Source organism: Scyliorhinus torazame, chromosome 2 (assembly GCF_047496885.1).
Source record: "Scyliorhinus torazame isolate Kashiwa2021f chromosome 2, sScyTor2.1, whole genome shotgun sequence".
NCBI classification, from domain to species: domain Eukaryota; kingdom Metazoa; phylum Chordata; class Chondrichthyes; order Carcharhiniformes; family Scyliorhinidae; genus Scyliorhinus; species Scyliorhinus torazame.
The window spans coordinates 220,522,154-220,541,577 of NC_092708.1; the positions used below are offsets into that span (position 1 = coordinate 220,522,154).

At 48.8% G+C, this 19,424-nt stretch overlaps 1 protein-coding gene across 1 annotated transcript in view; it reads left to right on the forward strand.

The window, feature by feature from the left end:
• The window catches only part of cps1 (carbamoyl-phosphate synthase 1, mitochondrial), a 204,232-nt gene that overhangs the window by 167,718 nt on the left and 17,090 nt on the right, over positions 1–19,424 (forward strand). Inside the window, exons 32-33 of the mRNA XM_072484190.1 lie at positions 16,224–16,394; positions 19,140–19,214. Of these exons, the coding sequence (XP_072340291.1) occupies positions 16,224–16,394; positions 19,140–19,214 (246 nt within the window). The remainder of the gene's footprint in view (positions 1–16,223; positions 16,395–19,139; positions 19,215–19,424) is intronic.

Genomic DNA, 19,424 nt, shown 5'->3' on the forward strand with positions numbered 1-19,424 from the left:
GGGCCTCCACGGGGCCCGGGCCCACGATCTGGGGCTTCCGAATGGCGGGCGGCCGCGATCTGGAGGGGGGCCTACCTCCTTCCGTGCAGGCCCGCTGTTAGGTCCTCGACGTGTTGTTCCGCGCCGGCGCGGAGACAACAATCACGCGCCGGCGCGGAGACGGCAACCACGCGCATGCGCGGAGACAGCCGTCGCGTGCATGCGCGGACCCGCGCGGCCGTCCAGGTCCACCTTTCGGCGCCAGAGCAGCGCGCAGCACTCCAGCGCCGTGCTGGCCCCCTGAACACTGGCGAATTGCTGGGCCAGGAGGCCCGTTGATTGGCGGAGAATCCCGGCCAATGTCTCTGTTTCAACTAAACAACATAACTCATTCTTCAGGGAAATGCCTTGGACAATCAAGGTCAAACTGTCTTATTTTAAATTCTAAACAATGTTTGGCAGTTAACTATAAGTTACCATCATGTGGTGAATTCTTCACGGCAACATCTCTACCAATCAGAGTCCATTTGCCAACCAATCAGCTTTCTCTTCTCATACAGTATAAATTGTTCTTTCTCCTGATTCTTGTATTCTTGCAAAGTGCTGTGATGAGTGCAAGATGAAAAACTTCGACATGGCTTTTGTTCGAGCAATGCTTGAAATATTATTTACTTATATTTCCAAAAAGTATTTTATAATGTGGCACAGTGGTTAGCACTGCTGTCTCACAGTTCCAGGGACCAGGGTTCAATTCCAGACTTGGGTGACTATCTGCGTGGAGTTTGCACTTTCTCTCCCCGTGTGTGCATGGGTTCCCTCCGGGTGTTCCGGTTTCCTCCCACAGTTCAAAGGTGTGCAGTTAGGTGAATTGGCCATTAGTGTCCAGGGATGTACAGGTTAGGTTATGGGCCTAGGGTGGGGGAGTGGGCCTAGATAGGGGGCTCTTTCGATGGGTTGGTGCAGACCTGATGGACAGAATGGCCTCCTTCTGCACTGTAGTGACTCGATGATGATGTGCCTCACAAAGTTGGGGGTGGGGGGTAATATATTAGAATGGTTGGATGATTACTGAATAGACAGGAAGCAGAGAGTTGAGATAAATGGGGATTTTCAAGTTGGCAGGGTGTGACTAGTGGAGTGCCGCAAGGGTCAGTGCTGGGGCTTCAGCTATTTACAATCTATATAAATGGCCGAAACGAAGAGACCGAGAGTAATGTAACAAAGGTTGATGATCATACAAAGGCAGGTGGGAATGTAAGCCATGCGGAGGACCCAGAGAGATACAGGCAATTAAGTAAGTGGACAAGAAGGTGACAATGATGTAGGCAAGTGTGAGATTTAAAAATATAGCAAAGCAGAATTTTCTTTTGAAAGGGCATGAAACATTTAAATGCTGAAGCTCAGAGCGACATGGGTGTACCTACATAAAGAATGCAGAAAGTTAGCATGCAGCATAGCAAGCAATTAGGAAGGCAAATAGCAATAGTCACTGGAGTAGCAATCCAGAGGCCAAGTCACTGACATTGTCAGCTGTCTGTTCCCCATATAGATCTGGGTTGCAACATACATTTGACCCTGATGTTACGATTCCAAACCATAGGGATAACTCCTGCCTGTGGTTGGAAAATAACTTTTTCAGGGAACTTAACAATTGGAAAGCTAGGCAGAATGAAAAAGGAGGAAGTGTAACCCTGATAATAAAGAACAGCATGGTGGCACAGTGTTTAGCCCTACTGGGTTCGATTCCACCCTTGGGTGACTGTGTAGAGTTTGCATGTTCTTCCCGTGTCTTCGTGAGTTTCCTCCGGGTGCCCCATTTCCTCCCACAGTCCAAAGATGTGCAGATTGGGTGGATTAGCCATGATCAATGCATGGGGTTACATGGGTAGGGCAGTGGAGTGGGCCTTGGTAGAGTGTTTTTTTGGAGGGTTGGTGGGCCGAATGGCTTCCTTCTGCACTGTAGGGATTTGATGGATAAAGGAATAATACTGAGAAAGGATCTTGCCTGACAAGATCAAAAGATCGAATGGTGAGGGTGGTTGTGGAAATTAAGAATAATACAAAGATGATACAAAGTTGGTGGGTGTGTGAGCTGTGAGGAGGATGCAGAGATGCTTCAACGGGATTTGGATAAGCTGTGAGTGGGCACATGCATGACAGAAGCAGTATAATGTGGATAAATGTGACGTTATCCATTTCAGTAGCAAAAATAGGAAGGCAGATTATTATTTGAATGGGTGTAAATTGAGAGAGGTAGATATTCAACAAGACCTTGGTGTCCACGTGCATCAGTCACTGAAAGTAAGCGCGCAGGTACAGTAGGCAGTAAAGAAGGCAATGGTATATTGGCCTTCATAGCGAGAGGATTTGAGTATAGGAATAGAGATGTTTTACTGAAATTGTATAGGGCATTAGTGACAGCACACCTGGAGTAGTGTGTGCAGTTTTAGTGTCTTTACCTGAGGAAAGATGTTCTTGCTATGGAGGGAGTGCAGCGAAGGTTTACCAGGCTGATTCTGGGATGGCGGGACTGTCATATGAGGAGAGACTAAGTCGGTTAGGAGTATATGCATTGGAGTTTAGAGTGAGAGGGGATCTCATAGAAAGTTACAAAATTCTAACAGGATTAGACAGAAAGAATGTTCCCGATGGTGGGGGAGTCCAGAGCTAGGGTTGTAGTTTGAGGATAAGGGGTAAACCTTTTAGGACTGAGGTGAGGAGAAATTTCTTCACCCAGAGAGTGGTGAATCTGTGGAATTCGCTTCCACAGAAATCGTTGAGGCAAAAACATTGTGTGATTTCAGGAAGGAATTCAATATAACTCTTGCGGCTAAATGGATCACGGGATATGGGAGGAAGGCAGGATCAGGGTATTGAACTTGATGATCAGCCATGACCAGAATGAATGGTGGAGCAGGCTCGATGGGCCGAATGGCCTCCTCCTGCTTCTATTTTCTATGTCAGAAAATGCTGGTGGGACTACTTCATAGGCACTCTCACAGTAGTAGATGGAATATTAAGCAAATTGTAAACAAAACAGTGCGACAGTCCACTGGGTAGGCAGTGGCATACTGATAACGTCACTAGACTAGCAATCCAGTGGCCTAGAGGACATGCTCCAGGGACATGGGTTCAAATACCACCATAGCACCTGTTAGAATTTAAATTCAATTAATAAAAAGCTGGAAATAAAAGCTGATTTCAGTAATGATGAACATTGTCATCAAAGCCCTATCGTCCTTACCCGGTCTGGCCTACATGTGATGCCAGACCCACAGCAATGTGGTTGACTCTTAACTGCCCTCTGAAATAGCATAGCGAGTTCTTGCACACCTCTAAAGAATAGTGCCCTTTATTTTATATTATCTGTCCGCATTCTTCCTACCAAAATGGGTCACCTCACACTTCTTCGTCTCGAACTTCATCTGGCACCGATCTACCCACTCCACCAACTTATGTATGCCTTTCTGAATTTCTCCACTCCCCTCCTCACAGTTCATAATAATTCCTTTGCATCATCCGCAAACTTTGAAATTGTCCCCATGATCATTAATATATATCAGGAAAAGCAAGGGTCCCAATGCTGACTCCTGGAGAATACCACTGCAAACTTTCCTCCAGCCTGAAAAATATCCATTGACAATTACTCTCTGCTTCCTATTATTCAGCCAATTTTATATCCACATTGTTACTGTCCTTTTTATTCCATGAGCTCTTAATGTTTTGCATGTCCGTTGTGTGACACTATATAGAATGCCTTCTGAAAGTCCATGTACACCCCATCAACAACATTACCCTTCTGTTACCGCCTCAAAACACTTGAGCAAGTTGACATATTAGGTCGTTGCTACGTAGGGGTGCCTTTACTCTGAGGTTGTTAGTTAATTCTGTCATATTACACAATACTAATCTGAAATAATCTGCTCTTTGTTTGGTTCCAGTTTGTCCTACATTGTGGTTACTGTTTCGGGAGCTGTAGACCACTCCCACTAGTGACTTTGTTCCCTGACTATTCCTCATCTCCACCAAACCAATTGTACATACAGATTATTTGAGACTTTGGGTGCGATCTAACGGAGAGGTTTCTAAGTGTCAGTTATGGAGGATTTTGCTGGGAGATCCCCACCTCTATCTAACAACACTTAGTCACTTCTTTGGGTCCTAGGGAGTTTCTCACCTGTTTAGCTAACTTAGAATTTTTTTCCGTACTAGGGAGCTGAACTCAGCCACCATTTTGAAAGGGTGCCCCGATCTCCAAATTAGGTTATGGGTCCCACCGCCCCCCCCCCCCAACCTATGGGCAATGTCACCTCCCACACACATGGACATTACCCCACACCCCCTCAAGTGAGGACACCCTGCTATGAGGTCCCTGGGGGCCCTCCTCTTAAGGCCCCTCACTGCCTCTTACAGGTCCCCCCTTCCAAGACCCCAACTTGTCACCCGCCCAGAGGGCCCTTTGTTCCTGACCCCCCACCCTTCATGCACTCCCTCCACCCTCCTTTCATGGACATGGCCCCCCTCAGGCTCTGACCTTTGGCAGTGCCACCTGGGCATCCTTGAACTGCCACCCTGGCAATGCTTCTGCCAGCTTGGCAATTCCACCCAGGCACCTTGGCAGTGCCAGGGTAGCAGTACCAAGGTTCCAGCTGTGCTGTGCCAATGGTGCCCGCCTTCCAGGGGGAGGGCCATGGATCCAGCTTGCACTGTCCCAGATCACCCAGGAGCCACGGATGGCCAGGGAGACTCTCCGGGTGCTGTTCCGCCTGATCCTCGTTTGTGTGGACCAGTATAGAATGGCGCCTGGCTGAGGACTCCCTGAAGAGGCCGTTAGATGCCTAGAGGCGGGTAGATCCCGGGTGAGTAGGCCTTAGTAGGCTTAAGGCCTACTTAAGCGAGTGTGGCTTGATCCCGCTCTGTGCGGGCGGGATTCTGGTCGCGCTACCTCATGGGACTTGGGTAGATCATGTGTGGCGTAGTGGCTGCTGGGAAGCCCATAGGAGGCTTCACCCGGCATCTACCGGCCATGCTGCGCTCCCGTTCGGGCGCAACGTGGCCAACAGGTCATGCCCATTGTGTTTGGACTTGGGTAAGCAGATCAAGGGATCTGAGTGGGGTAAAGATTATGTAATTAATGGGAGGAGCCAAGTCTGTAGCAGGCAGTTCAGATTAATTCTCTCAAAGAAATCAAGACTTGCAACTGGTGTCTGAAAGGGTTTCTCGCTCTCTCCCAGCAGTCTTTCCAAGAAATCTCTATTCAGTGACTAGCAAATATCCCTATGTTTGATAGCTTTATTTACATGTGGCTTTTGACCTGTGATGGGCTTTGCTTAATTGGAGATAGAGAAGATATCAGTTAGAAGTTGAAGTTGAAGTTTTATTGTTCAGAATTTTTTTAACTGTCAATTGTAGTTTAATTCTGTGTTAAGAATAACGTTTTTGTAATATAAAAGATACCTATTGGTCAGTGGAATCACTCCTAGAGTGAAGTATCCTGGGCGGGATTCTCTGTCGGCCGGCACCGGAATCGGGAAACGCGATTGGGCGGAGAATCAGTTCCGACGCCAAAATCGTGGAGGGCGCTGGTTTCACGCCAAATCGCAATTCTCCTTCTCCTCGACAGCGGCATTATGGCATTCCAGAATGCACATACTGTAAACACCATTGGCATATCATTAGTGGGCTCGAACCGGTATTCTCCAGGGCCTCCACTGGGCGAATTCCCGACGGCGAAATTCACTTGTGCTTTTACAAATCGTGAAACAGACGCCATGGCTACTGAGGGGGAGAGAGGTGTACGGAAAGTGTCCAACATCGCCATAGTTTGCTGACAGTTGTGTCGCTGGCCGGGGGGGCTTCTGCCGGGGCCTGAGGAATAGCAGGAGGAGGCCAGGAAGTGGATTGTGGGGTTGGGGTGGACAGGCACAATATTCCATTGCCTCAGCCTGCCAAGCGACCATGCGACTGCGCACGCCACTGACTGCCCACTGTGAACTTAGGGGCACAGGTCATAAGGCACCCCCCTGTGTGTGGTTGGTATGTGTGGGGAGTGAAGTATGTATATGCAGCTGCAGCTTGTCAGCCTCCCAAGTGTCAATCATGGACCCGACGAATCCGGCATTGTTTCTCATTGGAATAGATGGTGTTCCACGTGGCACCGGTGCTGAATCGGTCCAGGTGCTGCGCCAGTTTTGCTGAGATTGGAAGTCCACAAATCCTGCCCCGGCATCAATACTTCGGGCTGGATTCTCTGATCAGCAATGCCAAAATCGTCATGCGATTTCACCGCTTTAATGATAGAGAAGTGGTTCTGAGATGGGCTAAAAAGGTACGGAGTAGTAGATGGGAGAATGCAGTGGTACGGGTGTACCAGGATTGGAGTGCGGAGGTGGCGAGAAGGAGGGCGAGTTTTAATCGAGCCAAGGAGGTGTTACACAAGAAGAAGGTGAAGTTCGGGATGCTGCAGCCGGCGCGACTATGGGTCACGTACCAGGAGAGACATCACTACTTCGAAACGGCGGAAGAAGCATGGACCTTTATTAAAGATGAGAAATTGGATCGGAACTGAGGGACTAATTAGAGGGAAATGTCACTGTCGATGTATATAGAGATGTAAATTGGGAAGGGGGGGGGACACTAAGAAATGTGGGCGCCGGTGGGGGGGGAAAGAAGAGACATAGGCGGAGGATGAGGAATGGGAGTGGGGTGGCAGAGGGAGCTGCGCCACAAGGGGCGGGTCAGCTACAGAGATGTTCCCGCGCCAGACAGATAATGGCGGGAAGATAGGCGCAAGGTAGATGGGAGTTCCCCACACGGGGGGGGTCAAGGAGTGAGCAGGAGAAGCCGGGGTCAGTTGAAGTCAGCTGACTTGCGGAAGTAATATGGGGGGAGCAATCACGCTACAGGGGGATCTAGCTGGGGGGGGGGGGGGGGGGGGAGGATAACTGGGTTGCTGCTGCAGAAATCAAAGAGGAACTGGCTAAAGAAAGGGTGGTCGGGGCTGGAATGCGCCACCTGGGGAACGAGTGGGAGCGCGGAACCGGGACGTGGGACTGGCCTAGAGAGGGTGATGGCTAGTCGACACGGGAAGGGGGCAGGTAGCCCCCTAGTGAGGCTGATCACGTGGAACGTGAGAGGCCTAAATGGACCAATTAAAAGGGCCCGAGTGCTCGCGCACTTGAAAGGACTGAGGGCAGACGTGGCTATGCTCCAGGAGACGCACCTGAAGGTGGCGGACCAAGTTAGGTTAAGGAAAGGATGGGTGGGACAGGTGTTCCATTCAGGGCTGGATGCAAAGAATAGAGGGGTGGCCATACTGGTGGGGAAACGGGTATCATTCGAAGCAAGGAGCATTGTAGAAGATAGTGGAGGCAGATATGTAATGGTGAGTGGCAGGAGTGAGGGAATGGAGGTCGTGTTGGTTAACGTATATGCCCCGAATTGGGTTGATGCGGGATTTATGAGGCAGATTTCATTGCTGGGACGTATACCGGATCTGGAGGTAGGAAACTTGATAATGGGGGGAGACTTCAACACCGTGCTGGACCCAGGGTTAGATAGATCCAGATCTAAGACCGGAAGAAGGCCGGCAGCGGCCAAGGTGCTTAAGGGGTTTATGGACCAAATGGGGGGAGTGGATCCATGGCGATTCCTTAGACCGAGGGACAGGGAGTTCTCCTTCCTCTCCCATGTTCATAAGGTGTACTCCCGGATAGATTTTTTTGTTTTGGGAAGGTCGTTGATCTCGAGGGTGGAAGAAACTGAGTATTCAGCCATAGCTATTTCGGATCATGCCCCACACTGGGTGGACCTGGAACTAGGAGAGGAGAGGGAGCAGCGTGCACTCTGGCGATTAGATGTGGGATTGTTGGCGGATGAGGGAGTCTGTGGAAGAGTGCGGGGATGTATCGAGGTACCTGGAGGCCAATGACGACGGGGAGGTCTGAGTGGGAGTGGTATGGGAAGCACTAAAGGTGGTGGTCAGAGGAGAGCTGATCTCCATCAGGGCCCACAAAGGGAAAACAGAGGCCAAGGAAAGGGAAAGATTACTGGGGGAGATCTTAAGGGTGGACAGAGAATTTGCGGAGACCCCGGAGGAGGGACTGTACAGAGAGAGACGACGACTCCAGACGGAGTTCGACCTTCTGACCACCAGGAGGGCGGAGGTGCTGTGGAGGAAGGCACAGGGGATGAGGTATGAATATGGGGAAAAGGCTAGCCGCCTGTTGGCCCATCAGCTGCGAAAGAGGACAGCGGCGAGGGAGATAGGGGGAATTAGAGACGAAAAAGGAGCTACGGTGCGGAGAGCAGGGAAGATAAACTGGGTGTTTAAGACCTTTTACGAAAGACTTTATAGGTCCCAACCCCCGGAGGGAAAAGAGGAGATGCGGCAGTTTCTGGACCAATTAAGGTTCCCGAGGGTGGAGGAGCAGGAGGTGGAAGGCCTGGGGGCACCAATTGGGGTGGACGAGGTTACCAAGGGGCTGGGGAACATGCAGGCAGGGAAGGCTCCGGGACCAGATGGGTTCCCGGTGGAATTTTATAGAAAATATGTGGACCTGCTGGCCCCGCTGTTGGTGAGGACTTTTAACGAGGCCAGGAAAAGAGGGACTCTACCCCCGACAATGTCGGAGGCGACGATATCGCTAATTTTGAAACGGGATAAAGATCCGCTGCAGTGCGGGTCCTATAGGCCTATTTCACTATTAAATGTGGACGCCAAATTGCTAGCAAAGGTGCTGGCATCGAGGATAGAGGACTGTGTCCCGGGGGTGGTGCACGAAGACCAGACAGGATTCGTAAAGGGGAGACAACTAAATGTCAACGTGCAACGGCTATTAGGGGTGATAATGATGCCCCCAGTAGAGGGGGAGGCAGAGATAGTGGCGGCAATGGATGCAGAGAAGGCATTTGACAGGGTGGAGTGGGAGTACCTATGGGAGGTGCTGAGGAGGTTCGGGTTCGGGAACGGGTTTATTAGCTGGGTCAAACTCCTCTATGGGGCCCCAACGGCAAGTGTGGTCACGGGTCGGCAAAGGTCGGAGTATTTCCGACTATACAGGGGAACAAGACAGGGATGCCCGCTATCTCCATTACTGTTCGCGTTGGCAATTGAACCACTGGCCATGGCGCTGAGAGACTCCAGGAAATGGAGAGGGGTGATTAGAGGGGGAGAAGAACACCGAGTGTCGCTCTACGCGGATGACCTACTGTTGTATGTGACGGACCCAGTGGGGGGGATGACAGAGGTCATGCAGACATTGAGGGAGTTCGGAGATTTCTCGGGATATAGGCTTAACATAGAACATAGAAAATACAGCACAGAACAGGCCCTTCGGCCCACGATGTTGTGCCGAAGCTTTGTCCTAGATTAATCATAGATTATCATTGAATTTACAGTGCAGAAGGAGGCCATTCGGCCTCCTGAGTCTGCACCGGCTCTTGGAAAGAGCACCCCACCCAAACTCAACACCTCCACCCAACACCAAGGGCAATTTATCATGGCCAATCCACCTACCCTGCACATCTTTGGACTGTGGGAGGAAACCGGAGCACCCGGAGGAAACCCACGCAGACACGGGGAGGACGTGCAGACTCCGCACAGACAGTGACCCAAGCCGGAATCGAACCTGGGACCCTGGAGCTGTGAAGCAAATGTGCTATCCACAATGCTACCGTGCTGCCCTTAAAAACAAATAAATCTACACTATATAATTTTACCGTAATCCATGTACCTATCCAATAGCTGCTTGAAGGTCCCTAATGTTTCCGATTCAACTACTTCCACAGGCAGTGCATTCCATGCCCCCACTACTCTCTGGGTAAAGAACCTACCTCTGATATCCCTCCTATATCTTCCACCTTTCACCTTAAATTTATGTCCCCTTGTAATGGTTTGTTCCGCCTGGGGAAAAAGTCTCTGACTGTCTACTCTATCTATTCCCCTGATCATCTTATAAACCTCTATCAAGTCGCCCCTCGTCCTTCTCCGTTCTGATGAGAAAAGGCCTAGCACCCTCAACCTTTCCTCGTAAGACCTACTCTCCATTCCAGGTAACATCCTGGTAAATCTTCTTTGCACCTTTTCCAAAGCTTCCACATCCTTCCTAAAATGAGGTGACCAGAACTGTACACAGTACTCCAAATGTGGCCTTACCAAAGTTTTGTACAGCTGCATCATCACCTCACGGCTCTTAAATTCAATCCCTCTGTTAATGAACGCGAGCACACCATAGGCCTTCTTCACAGCTCTATCCACTTGAGTGGCAACTTTCAAAGATGTATGAACATAGACCCCAAGATCTCTCTGCTCCTCCACATTGCCAAGAACTCTACCGTTAACCCTGTATTCCGCATTCATATTTGTCCTTCCAAAATGGACAACCTCACACTTTTCAGGGTTAAACTCCATCTGCCACTTCTCAGCCCAGCTCTGCATCCTATCTATGTCTCTTTGCAGCCGACAACAGCCCTCCTTACTATCCACAACTCCACCAATCTTCGTATCGTCTGCAAATTTACTGACCCACCCTTCAACTCCCTCATCCAAGTCATTAATGAAAATCACAAACAGCAGAGGACCCAGAACTGATCCTTGCGGTACGCCACTGGTAACTGGGATCCAGGCTGAATATTTGCCATCCACCACCACTCTCTGACTTCTATCGGTTAGCCAGTTCGTTATCCAACTGGCCAAATTTCCCACTATCCCATGCCTCCTTACTTTCTGCAGAAGCCTACCATGGGGAACCTTATCAAATGCCTTACTAAAATCCATGTACACTACATCCACTGCTTTACCTTCATCCACATGCTTGGTCACCTCCTCAAAGAATTCAATAAGATTTGTAAGGCAAGACCTACCCCTCACAAATCCGTGCTGACTATCCCTAATCAAGCAGTGTCTTTCCAGATGCTCAGAAATCCTATCCTTCAGTACCCTTTCCATTACTTTGCCTACCACCGAAGTAAGACTAACTGGCCTGTAATTCCCAGGGTTATCCCTAGTCCCTTTTTTGAACAGGGACACGACATTCGCCACTCTCCAATCCCCAGGTACCACCCCTGTTGACAGTGAGGACGAAAAGATCATTGCCAACGGCTCTGCAATTTCATCTCTTGCTTCCCATAGAATCCTTGGATATATCCCGTCAGGCCCGGGGGACTTGTCTATCCTCAAGTTTTTCAAAATGCCCAACACATCTTCCTTCCTAACAAGTATTTCCTCGAGCTTACCAGTCTGTTTCACACTGTCCTCTCCAACAATATCGCCCCTCTCATTTGTAAATACAGAAGAAAAGTACTCGTTCAAGACCTCTCCTATCTCTTCAGACTCAATACACAATCTCCCGCTACTGTCCTTGATCGGACCTACCCTCGCTCTAGTCATTCTCATATTTCTCACATATGTGTAAAAGGCCTTGGGGTGTTCCTTGATCCTACCCGCCAAAGATTGTTCATGCCCTCTCTTAGCTCTCCTAATCCCTTTCTTCAGTTCCCTCCTGGCTACCTTGTATCCCTCCAATGCCCTGTCTGAACCTTGTTTCCTCAGCCTTTCATAAGTCTCCTTTTTCCTCTTAACAAGACATTCAACCTCTCTTGTCAACCATGGTTCCCTCACTCGACCATCTCGTCCCTGCCTGACAGGGACATACATATCAAGGACACGTAGTACCTGTTCCTTGAACAAGTTCCACATTTCACTTGTGTCCTTCCCTGACAGCCTATGTTCCCAACTTATGCACTTCAATTCTTGTCTGACAACATCGTATTTACCCTTCCCCCAATTGTAAACCTTGCCCTGTTGCACGCACCTATCCCTCTCCATTACTAAAGTGAAAGCCACAGAATTGTGGTCACTATCTCCAAAATGCTCCCCCACTAACAAATCTATCACTTGCCCTGGTTCATTACCAAGTACTAAATCCAATATTGCCCCTCCTCTGGTCGGACAATCTACATACTGTGTTAGAAAAGCTTCCTGGACACACTGCACAAACACCACCCCATCCAAACTATTTGATCTAAAGAGTTTCCACTCAATGTTTGGGAAGTTAAAGTCACCCATGACTACTACCCTGTGACTTCTGCACCTTTCCAAAATCTGTTTCCCAATCTGTTCCTCCACATCTCTGCTACTATTGGGGGGCCTATAGAAAACTCCTAACAAGGTGACTGCTCCTTTCCTATTTCTGACTTCAACCCATACTACCTCATTAGGGTGATACTCCTCGAACTGCCTTTCTGCAGCTGTTATACTGTCTCTAATTAACAATGCCACGCCCCCACCTCTTTTACCACCCTCCCTAATCTTCTTGAAACATCTATAACCAGGGACCTCCAACAACCATTTCTGCCCCTCTTCTATCCAAGTTTCCGTGATGGCCACCACATCGTAGTCCCAAGTACCGATCCATGCCTTAAGTTCACCCACCTTATTCCTGAAGCTTCTTGCGTTGAAGTATACACACTTCAACCCATCCCCGTGCCTGCAAGTACTCTCCTTTGTCAGTGTTCCCTTCCCCACTGCCTCATTACACGATTTGTCGTCCTGAATATCGGCTACCTTAGTTGCTGGACTACAAATCCGGTTCCCATTCCCCTGCCAAATTAGTTTAAACCCTCCCGAAGAGTACTAGAAAACCTCCCTCCCAGGATATTGGTGCCCCTCTGGTTCAGATGCAACCCGTCCTGCTTGTACAGGTCCCACCTTCCCCAGAGTGCGCTCCAATTATCCAAATACCTGAAGCCCTCCCTCCTACACCATTCCTGCAGCCACATGTTCAACTGCACTCTCTCCCTATTCCTAGCCTCGTTATCACGTGGCACCAGCAACAAACCAGAGATGACAACTCTGTCTGTCCTGGCTTTTAACTTCCAGCCTAACTCCCTAAACTTGTTTATTACCTCCACACCCCTTTTCCTACCTATGTCGTTGGTACCAATGTGCACCACGACTTCTGGCTGCTCGCCCTCCCCCTTAAGGATCCTGAAGACACGATCCGAGACATCCCTGACCCTGGCACCCGGGAGGCAACATACCTTCCGGGAGTCTCGCTCGCGACCACAGAATCTCCTATCTATTCCCCTAACCATTGAATCTCCTACAACTATTGCTTTTCTATTCTCCCCCCTTCCCTTCTGAGCCCCAGAGCCAGACTCAGTGCCAGAGACCTGGCCGCTAGGGCCTTCCCCCGGTAGGTCATCCCCCCCAACAGCATCCAAAACGGTATACTTGTTTTGAAGGGGAATGGCCATGAGGGATCCCTGCACTGTCTGCCTGTTTGTTTTTTCCCCCTGACGGTAACCCAGCTATTCTTGTCCTGTACCTTGGGTGTGGCTACCTCCCTGTAACTCTTCTCAATCACCCCCTCTGCCTCCCGGATGATCCGAAGTTCATCCATCTTCAGCTCCAGTTCCCTAACACGGTCTTTGAGGAGCTGAAGTTGGGTGCACTTCCCGCAGGTATAGTCAGCGGGGACACCGGTGGTATCCCTCACCACCCACATCCTACAGGAGGAGCATGCAACTGGCCTAGCCTCCATCCCCTCTTACCTGACAGAATATAGCTGCCCTGTGGACTAACTAGATCTCCGCCCTCCGACTCTGCTCCCAGTCAGCTACACTTTCTGTAAACTCCTGGCTCTCTTCTCACTCTTTGCGGAAATGTCGGAAACAAAATGAAAGGAGCGCCTTACTCCCTCCTCACCTAACTCCCTCGGTCTCCAAACTCTTACTATAGCACTCAAAATGCACCAAATTCAGCACTCCCTCGGTCACCAAACTCTTACTATAGCACTCAAAATGCGCCAAATTCAGCACTCCCTCGGTCACCAAACTCTTACTATAGCACTCAAAATGCACCAAATTCAGCACTCAGTGCAAACAAAGTCTGCACTGTAGGGGATCACTTTTATACTGTGAATCTAGCTTCTGAAAACTGGCCTAATCCAATTAACTAATTAACAAGCTCCAGCTGCAAGTGCCTACAAGTAGAAGCCTGTTTAAAGCTGATTGAAAATCCACCTTCTTCTAAACCAAACAGCAACTTTTAAGTTAATTAACTAAATAAAAGAAAGACTAAACTTTAGATAAAAATGAAGCCTTATACTCCCTCGGTCACCAAACTCTTACTATAGCACTCAAAATGCACCAAATTCAGCACTCAGTGCAACAAAAAAAAAAACATGGGGAAGAGTGAACTTTTCGTGATACACCCTGGGGACCAGAGTAGAGGGATAGATGGCCTGCCTTTAAGGAAAGTGGAAAGAAACTTTCGATACCTGGGGATTCAGATAGCCAGGAGCTGGGGAACCTTGCACAGACTTAATCTGACACGACTGGTGGAACAAATGGAAGAGGACTTCAAGAGGTGGGACATGCAGCCACTGTCACTGGCGGGTAGAGTGCAGGCAATTAAGATGATGGTCCTCCCGAGGTTCCTATTTGTATTCCAATGTCTCCCTATACTGATCACTAAGGCCTTCTTTAAAAAAATAGACAGGAGCATCACGAGCTTCGTGTGGGCAGGGAAAGTTCCGAGGGTAAAGAGGGGGTTCTTAAAACGTAGCAGAGATAGAGGGGGACTGGCGCTGCCGAATTTGGGCGACTACTATTGGGCCGCCAATGTGGCGATGATCTGTAAATGGATGATAGAGGGAGAGGGAGCGGCGTGGAAAAGACTAGAGAGAAAGTCCTGTAAAGGGACAAGTCTAGAGGCGCTGGTGACGGCGCCACTACCGTTCTCACCAAAAAAATTTACCACGAACCCAGTGGTGGCGGCAACATTAAATATATGGGGACAATGGTGGCGATAGTGAGGTGTGCTGGGAGCTCTGGTGGGGTCCCCAATCAGGAACAACCATAGGTTTGCCCCAGGGAGGATGGATGGAGGATTCCAGAGCTGGCACCAGTTGGGAATTAGGAGGGTGGGAGATTTATTTATAGACGGGACGTTTGCGAGCTTGGGAGCGTTGGAGGAAAAGTATAAGCTGCCCCGGGGAAATTTCTTTAGGTATATGCAGGTGAGGGCGTTCACAAGACAACAGGTGAGGGAATTTCCATTGCTCCCGACACAGGGGATCCAGGATAGAATGCTCTCGGGGGTGTGGGTCGGGGAGGGCAAGGTGTCAGAGATATACCGAGAGATGAGAGAAGAGGGGGAGGAGTTGGTGGGCGAACTAAAAGGAAAGTGGGAAGAAGAGCTCGAGGAGGAGATAGAGGAGGGTCTGTGGGCTGATGCCCTAAGCAGGGTAAATTCCTCTTCCTCGTGTGCCAGGCTTAGCCTGATTCAATTTAAGGTGCTACATAGAGCACACATAATGGGAGCAAGGTTAAGCAGGTTCTTCGGAGTGGAGGACAAGTGTGGGCGGTGCGGCGGAAGCCCGGCAAACCACACACATATGTTTTGGTTGTGCCCGGCACTGGAGAGGTATTGGAGGGGAGTGACGGGAGTGTTTTCGAAGGTGGTGAAGGTCCGGGTCAAACCAGGCTGGGGGTTAGCTTTATTTGGAGTTGCAGATGAGCCGGGAGTGCAGGAGGTGAAAGAGGCCGATGACGTGGCCTTTGCGTCCCTAGTAGCCCGGCGTAGGATTTTATTCATGTGGAAGGAAGAGAAACCCCCCCGGACTGGAGGCCTGGATAAACGATATGGCAGGGTTCATAAAACTAGAGCAGATTAAGTTTGCACTGAGAGGATCGGCTCAAGGGTTCACCAGAAGGTGGCAACCATTCCTCGACTACCTAGCGGAACGTTAGAGGGAAGATAGATGACCAGCAGCAGCAACCCAGGGGGGAGGGGGGGTGGGGGTGGGGAGGGGAGGGAGGGGGGAGGGGAAAGTTTCATTTTATGTTAATTGATTAGTTTACCATGTTGGTTAGTTACTTTTTATTAGAGTGTGGTTAACATGTTACATGTACTGTTAAATTTTCTTTATGTTTGATGTGTTAGGGGAAAAAATTGTGAATGAAAAATTTCAATAAAATATATTTTTTAAAAAAGCAATGCCAAAATCGGGTTTGGCGATCGGTTGGAGAATGCGTTTTTACGCTGGAGTCGGGAGCGGCGCCGTTTTTATGATGCTCCGTCTCCTCCATGCTTTTTGTCTGCACTAGAGATTTACTTGAAATGTAGTCTGCACCATCTATCCCTGCAGGGCACCATGTGCTAATTCTGCTATTCAAGCACTCCGTTTAGACTAGCCATGAATACTTTTTTTCTAATTCTTTCTCTCAATGGTTGTTAGGTGATCGAATGTAACCTCCGAGCATCCAGGTCCTGCCCCTTTGTCTCAAAGACCATTGGAGTTGATCTCATCAATGTGGCTACACGAGTGATGATCGGAGAAAGCATCGATGAGGCGCTCCTCCCCTCACTGGAAAACCCCATCATACCTACTGAATATGTGGGCATCAAGGTACTGCTAACAATGCTTGGAATAGGCTGGAGGTAGGAGGGAGGTAACAGCTTCTAATGGACCATTCATCCTTCACTGCAGTTGACAGTTTTATTAGTCTGGTTGGTGAATGTGGTGCCGTTAGAGAATGCAGGTTCTAGCTGTTGTTGTGTTATAAGTGTGTATGTGTACAAAGTGCATGCGCGTTCCTGAGTTTAGTCAGATGTTGTGTTCCTTGTTGCTTTTTGAGCAGTATATTTGTCTCAGTTTCCACCTCTCAATTTGCCAAACATCACAACTACTGCACCAGCAGGAAAATATCCTCTCCTCAAGCTCCGAGTAATCTGAGTTTAGAATTAATTCAGCATCAGTTCTTTCTCTAAACCCTTTGACCTCGCCATATCTCTCTCCTTATTTAAGATTCTCCTATTCCTCCAAGCTTTCATGTCATCTTCCAAAATCTCACAGCATCAGAATCACGCAGTGTAAAACAGACCCTTCGGTCCAGCGAGTCTGCACTGGCGCAGGAAAAACATCTGACCAACTCACCTAATCTCATTTGCCAGCACTTGGCCTATAGCCTTGAATGTTATGACGTCCCAAGTGCTCATCCAGGTACTTTTTAAAGGATATGAGGCAACCCGCCTCTACCATCCCCAGGCAGTGCATTCTAGACCGTTGGCATCCTCTGAGTAAAAAGGTTTTTCTCAAATCCCCCCTAAGCCTCCTGCCCCTCACCTTAAACTTGTGTCCCCTCATAACTGACCCTTCAACTAAGGGGAAGCTGCTCCCTATCCACCCTGTCTATGCCCCTCATAATATTGTGCACCTCACTCAGGTCGCCCCTCAGTCTTCTCTGCTCCAGTGAAAACAACCCAAGCCTATCCAACCTCTCTTCATGACTTAAATGTTCCATCCCAGGCAATATCCTGGAGAATCGCCTCTGCATATGGCAGCACGGTAGCACAAGTGGATAGCACTGTGGCTTCACAGCGCCAGGGTCCCAGGTTCGATTCCCCACCGGAGTCTGCACGTTCTCCCCGTGTCTGCGTGGGTTTCCTCCGGGTGTTCAGGTTTCCTCCCACAGTCCAAAGATGAGCAAGTTAGGTGGATTGGCCATGATAAATTGCCCTGAGTAACCAAAAAGGTTAGGACGGGTTATTGGGTTACGGGGATAGGGTGGAAGTGAGGGCTTAGGTGGGTCGGTGCAGACTCGATGGGCCAAATGGCCTCCTTCTGCACTGTATGTTCTATGTTCTATCCAGGACTTTTCAAACAAAATAGTCCTGTGAAACACCAGACAACGCTTTCCTACATTGAAGCCTAATTTGTTACTATCCACACTGAAGCCAACTGGCAAATTCTTTCTTTCTAATCCCAATGGCTTGACGAAATAAACATCGATCCCAAAGCTGCCTATCCAGTTGAGGCTTAGTTGTGCCGGGTCGGCACAATAGTTAGCACTGCTGCCTCAACCCCAGGGACCCGAGTTCGATTCCGGCCTCGGGTATCTGTCTGTTTGGAGTTTGCACATTCTCCCTGTGTGCGTGGATTTCCTCCGGGTGCTCCGGTTTCGTCCCTCAGTCCAAGGAGTGCAGGTTAGATGGATTGGGCATTCTAAATTGCCCCTTAGTTGGGTTTGCAGGAATAGGGCAGGGCATCGGGCCTAGGTAGGATGGTCTTTTGAAGGGTCGGTGCCGACTCGATGGACCAAATGGCCTCCTTCTGCACTGTAGGGGTGCTATGATTCAGCTTTGGTGATGTCAAGTGTCCTGTTTTCTCCAAGCAAACCTTTGGCGGCATGGTGGCACAGTGCCACAGTGAAGCGATTCTGACCTCGGGTGTGTGCGTGGGTTTCCTCTGGGTGCTCCAGTTTCCTCCCACAGCCCAAAGATGTACAGGTTAGGCGGAGTACGGTGATAGGGCAGCGGAGTGGGCCTGGTAGGTGCTCTATCAGAGGGTTGGTGCAGACTCGAATGGCCTGCCTCTGCACTGTAGTGATTCTATAACATTTTTGCACACTGCTATGAGATTAATAAATGACAGGAGCAATGGTGACCATGATGCAAGAGTTGAGAAAGGTGGTCAGAAATTTTCAATGTGAAAAAATAGATGGAAAGACAGAGTTGTTGAGGAAGGAAAAAGTGAGGATTTGTATATTACCATCTCAGGAATTTCATCCAATTTTTAAATAAGTAGATTCATTGGGATTTTGTGTTTTAGCAAACAACACAACAATATGACAAAATAAATACATTGCAAGAAAACAAACGGCTCAAAAACACGAATGCAGAGGGGAACAGGAAAGCAACATTATAACTGGTTCAATACAATCATTAGACATAACTTGATTCCCCTATAATCCCCACAGAGGCCAAGGGAGAAACGGGATGAAAACATGATAAAATGGTGTACCCCCCCACACAACAAGTCTGCCCACAATTACCACGGGAAATCAGGATAGATTTTCCGCCCGATATCCGTGTACATTCATCCAATCTTTATTCTGAGCAAAATTTAAATGGGTTACATTTTTATGACAAAACAAGAGACTTGAGATGACTGAGGCCATTCCACTAAATATGCGATCAGCTCTGGCAAAGTAAATATGGTAAGATCTGGTTTTCAACTGCAGGGGGTGCTGTTCAGTAATATTAGATAGTTTCAGCATCCATGGTGTAAGTATGTGCTGCATTAAATTCCCACTAACAGCTGCTTTACAACAATGAAATTCTACATATGTAAGATTACTTTGGTTATTTGCAGGCTCCCATGTTTTCTTGGCCACGACTGAGGGATGCAGACCCTATTCTACGCTGTGAAATGGCATCAACTGGAGAGGTACCAGCATTTCAACAATCCACTCATCGTCATAGACAAAAAACTTCTGTTTACTTATTAACCTGAGAGTAACTACAAAAAGTGACCTTTCCAAATGTTTCCTGTCTGCTGTCCTCAGGACAAGAACAAAGATCGAATGTGAAAGGATTTCATGAATTCAGGACAATTCAAAGGGTTTTCCAGCCAATTAATTTTTTTTTGTAGGGCAGT